Source organism: Phymastichus coffea, unplaced genomic scaffold, assembly GCF_024137745.1.
Source record: "Phymastichus coffea isolate CEN01 unplaced genomic scaffold, Cenicafe_Pcof_1.1 PCOF00010, whole genome shotgun sequence".
In the NCBI taxonomy this organism is placed as follows: domain Eukaryota; kingdom Metazoa; phylum Arthropoda; class Insecta; order Hymenoptera; family Eulophidae; genus Phymastichus; species Phymastichus coffea.
Genome location: NW_026706821.1, coordinates 7,104,840 through 7,111,769, shown reverse-complemented (window position 1 = coordinate 7,111,769; position 6,930 = coordinate 7,104,840). Strand labels below are relative to the sequence as shown.

General features: G+C 38.7%; 1 protein-coding gene across 1 annotated transcript; it reads left to right on the top strand.

Moving 5' to 3' along the window:
- Positions 1-224: 224 nt before the first annotated feature.
- Positions 225-1,208, top strand: LOC131671589 (uncharacterized). Its single transcript, XM_058948115.1, has 2 exons — positions 225-458; positions 552-1,208. The coding sequence occupies exons 1-2, from the start codon at positions 225-227 to the stop codon at positions 1,206-1,208; spliced, it is 891 nt and encodes a 296-aa protein (XP_058804098.1).
- Positions 1,209-6,930: the final 5,722 nt, after the last annotated feature.

The following is a 6,930-nucleotide window of genomic DNA, read 5'->3' as shown; positions in this document are numbered from 1 at the left end:
TCGTTCGAAGCTGAAGTTGCCGCAGCATAATTGTTTTGTTACTATCGCATTAAAAAAGTGTTTTATTGTTTTTCTCTTCAGTCGTTGATTTGACAGCTTCGTACAAACTAATGATAATAAAAGCTAATCATCAACATCAGTCTCTATACATTAATTCTCCTCATTGGTGACCCCGACTACAAAAAAATAAATACTACAAAGAAGAAGAATGGTATTCCCACGTGATGACGAGGTTGAAGCAGCCAACATTCGTGCGCAACTCGATCAACTTCGTGCCGACAACGAGCGGCTCGTTCAGTAACTCGCCCAACAGCAGCAGCAACAACAGCAGCAGCAGAATGGAGCGCTTGCAGCAGGCCTCACAGCAGGCGGTGCGCTCGCCCAGGCTAACCTCATCCCCGCGCCAGCAGTTCATCGGGTTGCTGTCAAGCTACCGCCATTTTGGTCCGATCGACCAAGCATGTGGTTTGCGCAAGCGGATTCCCCATTTTTCATCTCAAACAACAACAACGAAGTAACGAAAATTTCATTATGTTGTTTCGCAATTGGAGACGCGCGTTGCTGTGGAAGTCGAGGATATCATAAGCAATCCTCCTAACGAGACTCCATACACATATTTGCGCAGTAAACTCATGGAGCGTCTGTCTGCTTCAGAAGAGCAGCGCGTGAAGCGTCTGATCAGTGAGGAGGAACTCGGCGACCGCAAACCCTCGCAGTTCCTTCGCTATCTTCGCACGCTTATTGGCACGACGATCATTCCGGATAACCTATTGCGTCAATTCTGGCTCCAGCGCCTTCCGTCTTACGTCCAGGCGATCATCACTGCGCAAATAACTGCCCAACCTGCTTTGACCCTCGATAATCAATCCGAAATCGCTGACAAAATTATCGAGGTATCACCAGCAACTCCTCTATCCGTCAGAGCTGTATCTTCATCAACTTCCGTCAAGCAAGAGTCGTCGCATAGCGCGCTGATTTGCGCCATCGAGTCTCTGAGCAAACAAGTCGCAGAGCTTTCGACGCGCAATTCTCACAGAAATGAGAATCGCAGCAACAGTCGTGGACGACGTCAACGCAGCCAGTCTAGGCAAGACTCAGGCTCTGATTCTTTACGCCTCTGCTGGTACCATCACAAGTTCCATGACAAGGCTAAGAAGTACATCAGCCCGTGCAGTTGGAAATCGGGAAACGCCGACAACAGTTCGTAAGGACGGCGTCGAACTGTTTGTCTCCGGGGAGCCATCTCTTTGTGACGGACCAGACCTCCAAACGAAGTTTTCTTATTGACACTGGCTCTGATATTTGTTGTTATCCTCGTCGTTTTCTTCGTGAGCGTTTTTCAGCCACTAATTTTGACTTGATTGCAACAAACGGTAGTAAAATTAAGACGTACGGTTTCCTCCTACTCAATCTCAACTTTCGTTTGCGAAGGGAATTCAAATGGAAGTTTGTCATCGCTGACGTTGATGTGCCAATCATCGGGTCCGATTTTCTGTCGCACTTCCATTTGCTACCTGATTGTCATATGAAGCTTCTCGTCGATGGTACTACTAATTTAAAAACAGATGCTCAAGTAAAGAAAGTTTTTCAGCTTAGTGTCAAAATGGTTGATTTATCTTCTTCACCTGAATTTTCGCACATACTCGCCAAATTTCCCGATTTGACTTGTCCTTGCGGTAAACATCGTGACATAAAGCACGAAACCGTTCATTACATTCGCACTACTCCAGGTCCTCCAGTCTCCAGCACGTTTTGACGTTTAGCTCCAGATAAATTCAAGATCGCCAAGCAGCAATTCAACGATATGATCGAAGCTGGCACAGCTCGCCCCTCATCGAGTTGCTGGTCATCGCCGTTGCACTTAGCTCCAAAAGGCGAGTCGGACTAGAGGCCTTGTGGTGATTATCGTCTTCTTAATCGTCGCACTATTTCAGATCGATATCCGGTTCTGCATATACATGACTTCACGTGCAATTTAGCCGACAATATATTTTTTTCAAAAATAGACCTCGTAAAATCTTACAATCAAATTCCTGTTTTTAAAGACGATATTTGCAAAACTGCTATTTCTACACCTTTCGATGCGAATTCTTCGTTCGAAGCTGAAGTTGCCGCAGCATGATTGTTTTGTTACTATCGCATTAAAAAAGTGTTTTATTATTTTTCTCTTCAGTCGTTGATTTGACAGCTTCGTACAAACTAATGATAATAAAAGCTAATCATCAACATCAGTCTCTATACATTAATTCTCCTCACCTGTACAGTACAGTTTGTTTTCTATGAATTTCTTCGCTGTTGATACTATTCTTTTCACTTGTTCGATCGTGGAATGATGACTTTTGAATCTAAATTGGTGGTCCGGGATAAGTTTCTTACCTATTATAATTTGATTTATTCTTGCTGATATGATTTTTTCATAGATTTTTCAGAGTACAGGCAGTAGACTAATTGGTCTGTATGAGGTCAAAAGTTCATTTTCTTGACCGGGTCTAGGTATTAAGATAATCTCTGCTACTTTCCATTGAGAAGGTAAATAGCAATGATGGAAGCATGCATTAAATATTATTGTCATATATCGAATTGCTATCGTGGGAAGCTTTTTAATAATTTTTTCTGTAATGATATCATAACCGAGGGCTTTTTTATTATTTATGTTATTAATGATTTTGAGTACTTCCTTTAGTTTAACTGGTTTCGATGGAGTGTTATCCTGTGCATTATGATCTTCTAGTAAGATTTCTTTTTATTATTTAGTGATTATACGTTGATGTTATTTGAACACTTCGCTTAGATGATTTGTAAAAGTTGCCATTTTTTTCTCGTCCGCTCTGGCCCATTTTCCATAGTTTTTACGTATGGGTGCACGGTGTTTTTATACGACCAAAAAGTTTGCCGGATTTGACGCTAAAAAGTACGTACGTAGTTTCATTCCTTGAGCTTCAAATAACTCAAAATCGTTAATCCCAAAATCGTAACTGCTCCTTCTTTCGAGTTATCCTTACAGAAAGGTTATTTTTAAAAAAAATCATGACTTGATATAATAAATAAGTAATTTGATGAGTTTAAACTTGAGCATTTAAATTTCACAAGTAAAATGTCGATTATTTAAAATGCCACTCTTAGCTTTTAACCCAGGATCAACGACGAGGACGTGGTGACATGGCTGATCCCATAAAAAAAAAATTTTTAAATAAAAAAACAAGTCAACAAAATTAATTTTCATGGAAACAAAATGCTTAATACACTTCATATATGAAGTGATGAAAATTCAACTGTCGCTTCTTTCAATCTTTGCGGATATGAAACATGTGAACCTTGTCTATATTTTTCGACTATTATATTCGTTCACATTTACGATCAGTTGCTCGCCCGCAGTCGTCGTGAGCACGCGGATACAAATTACATGAAGTGTGTTATTTACAAATACCCGACATTGAATATTTTTTGGTTTATTATTTGTCAGTCGAGGCAACAGTGATAATGTGTATCGAACCAATATAGTGATAACACTGCTGTTATACCTGCACATCCAAGTAGAAAATGCCTTCACGAAGAAAATCGAAGCAAAGTTTGTGGGCCATGTCGAAAAAAACTGATTCTTGGAAAAAAAAAGATTAGTAACTTTCGATTAACGGAAAATCATGTGAAATTGATCGGCAAGTTATTGGGAAAAAAGTACGACTTAAATGACTGCAGATTTCCTACAAGCATTTGCACCACATGTCGGTTAACTTTATCCGAAAGAGCAGAAAACAATGGCAGCAGGCCACTACAAGCGATGCGAAATTATGAAAACATCATACTTCCTAAAAGTACAAGATCATCCAGTGCATCAGAAGAAGTATGCAACTGCTACATATGTTTGACAGGTAAATCTACGAGCCATTTCAATAATACAGTAGCACCAGGAGTTAAAAAAGATTTGGCAACAAAAATAACAGTTTCAAACGGATTGTTAGGTTCTCGTAATTCAAAAGTAAAAGAACTACCTAAAAGCCGTACCTCCGACTCGAATCAAAAAGAATCGGGCGTGTTAAAATTGTGCAATGTTTGTAAGAGTGAAATACATAAGGGTAAAAAGCACGTTTGTAGCACACGTGTACATGTTGTTCGTGCTAATGTGACGAAGCTGGTAGATACATTGAATGATGATCAAAAAGAGCATGTCGCTTCAAAAATTATTAATGAAAAAGCTGCAGTTGTTGGCGAAGACTCTCTCACTTTACGTACCCGAGGTCGTCAAAAACGTATATATCTCACGGAAAAAAAGACTGACTCATCTTTTTCATTAGAAAATTTAGACAATTATCATACTGATACTGCCCATTGAGCTCGACAGATGAATAGGTTGGCAAAATTCATTCGACACTCTGCTGGCAGAAAATCTGTGCCTTCGAATTATTCAAGTCATATTAGTGAAAGAACAAAGCTATTAGAAGATAATTATGAAATCAGTACTTTAGAATTTGATACCAAAAATACGAAAGTAAAAGAAAAAAGGCCTGTTATCTGGACTAACGCTGAAAAGATCGTAGAATCTGTATTAGAAAAACGAAATTTTGTTGGTAATTATACGATCAAAGTAATGGCAGATGGTGGCCAAGGGTTTTTTAAGGTTTGTTTATCGATCATTCCTGTAACTTCTGAACCTGATGAAGATTTATGTCAATGTGCCCACTAAAAAAAGAAAATTATCTCGAAAGATTCATGCGTCTAGTCCAGAAACAAGTGTTAAAAAGTTGATCATGTTATGCATAGTGCCTGACATCAAAGAAACATACGAAAATGTCAAAATGTTATTTGAACTGATAAAAATTAATAATATTTCCTTCAAATTTGTTTCTGATTTCAAATTGCTTTTAATCATAAATGGACAGCAAACGGCGACATCGACGTATCCGTGTCCTTATTGTTTTGTCAGATTACAACAGTTGAGAAAAAATTCTGATGAAAAAAATGTTCCTAATGAGTCTCGACTTCCTGTGTTGAAAACTTTTGGAGACTTAGAAAAAGATTATAAAAATTTTGTGGATCTTGGTAAAAAGAAAAATTTATCAAAGAACTGTTATAGTACAATAAACAAGCCTTTTTTCACAGAAGACAAAGACTTACGAATTCTAGAGAAATGTATTATTCCAGAGCTTCATGTAATGCAAGATTTTGTTAATCATTTGTTTTGGGACGGTCTGGTCTCTCTTGTCGGCCGAGAAAAAGCTCTGCTGTAGCCTATGAAATTGAATCTAATATCAAAGAAATATCATGGCGAAATTTTTGAAGGAAATGCTTGTAGGATATTATTGAAGGAAGCTGACAAACTTAATGATAAAGAAATTTACAAAGATACCAGTATATTTGCTTTGATGCCATATATTACTGCATTCAAGATAATGAACAAGATTATGAATTCATGCTTTTCGTTAAAAAGACTTGAACCGATTGAGAATATAAGAACATTAATCACAGACTTACACAAAGCATTATTGGCCACAGCAGTATCCGAGACTCTTAAAATCCATGTTCTTTTGGAGCATCTCAATCAGTGCTTAGAACAAATAGATTCAAAGCAAGGTTTAGGGCTGTGGTCCGAACAAGCAAGTGAATTGGCACATCGAGAATTTCTTAAATTTTGGGAAAGACGAAAAGTTAATTTGATTTCACACGTTTCATATCCGCAAAGATTGAAAGAAGCGACAGTTGAATTTTCATCACTTCATATATGAAGTGTGTTAAGCATTTTGTTTCCATGAAAATTAATTTTGTTGACTTGTTTTTTTATTTAAAAATTTTTTTTTTTATGGGATCAGCCATGTCACCACGTCCTCGTCGTTGATCCTGGATTAAAAGCTAAGAGTGGCATTTTAAATAATCGACATTTTACTTGTGAAATTTAAATGCTCAAGTTTAAACTCATCAAATTACTTATTTATTATATCAAGTCATGATTTTTTTTAAAAATAACCTTTCTGTAAGGATATCTCGAAAGAAGGAGCAGTTACGATTTTGGGATTAACGATTTTGAGTTATTTGAAGCTCAAGGAATGAAACTACGTACGTACTTTTTAGCGTCAAATCCGGAAAACTTTTTGGTCGTATAAAAACACCGTGGGTGGAACGAATGAGGTTGGTCTATCTAATCTTTTTGTCGCTTTTCTTAGTGAGTAATCCGTTGCTTTGATTGGACAAAATGTTTCTTCTGTATTTCTGCATTTTTCTGTACGAACAATACTTTCTTCAGTTCTTTAACTGCTCTATTCTAGATTCGTTTTATCCTGGCTCGATCTTGTAATCTAATACCTTTTTCTCAGTAGTTGTTTTTCTTTGATTTTTTTTTCTACTACTCCTATAAAGATGATTTGTTGATATTGTCTTCATTACAGTAGTGGAGCATTGGTTAATGGCTATAGTTAGGAGTGAGTTTAATGTTTAGAGTTTAATGTTTCTAGTTTTTTTATAAATGTGTGACGGGCGAATCGATCGTTGGATTCGATCGCCCTGTTCGCCTCTCTCTCTCTTCCGCGTGCCTTCCCCTGAGCCGCTGCCACATCGGTCTTGGTTGAGTAAAACCAAGTATCGACGCACGATGTGGCTTTGTTGCAGGTCTGATTCCTGATCGGCGGAGATACCTGGCGCTGGAGGGATAGGCATAGGCGGAGAGCAGAGGAGGAGAGAGAGAAATAGTGTCGCCGGCATGAGCCGCACATGTGTGCGTAGCCGGCGGCGCTCGGCCGTTTCGAGTACCTATAGGGAGAGGCGCGTAAGAAAGCGCGGAAGGCGCGAGATCGCGGGCAGTAGAGTTTTGACCGGCAATTAATTGCCAGGTAGTCAAGCTTCGCGACCATAACGAGTGTTTGTGCGGTTGAGTACCATATAGCGACCATCAGCAAGAAGGAAGACCGGCTGCATCGAGAATCCTGCCTTTCGAGAACTACA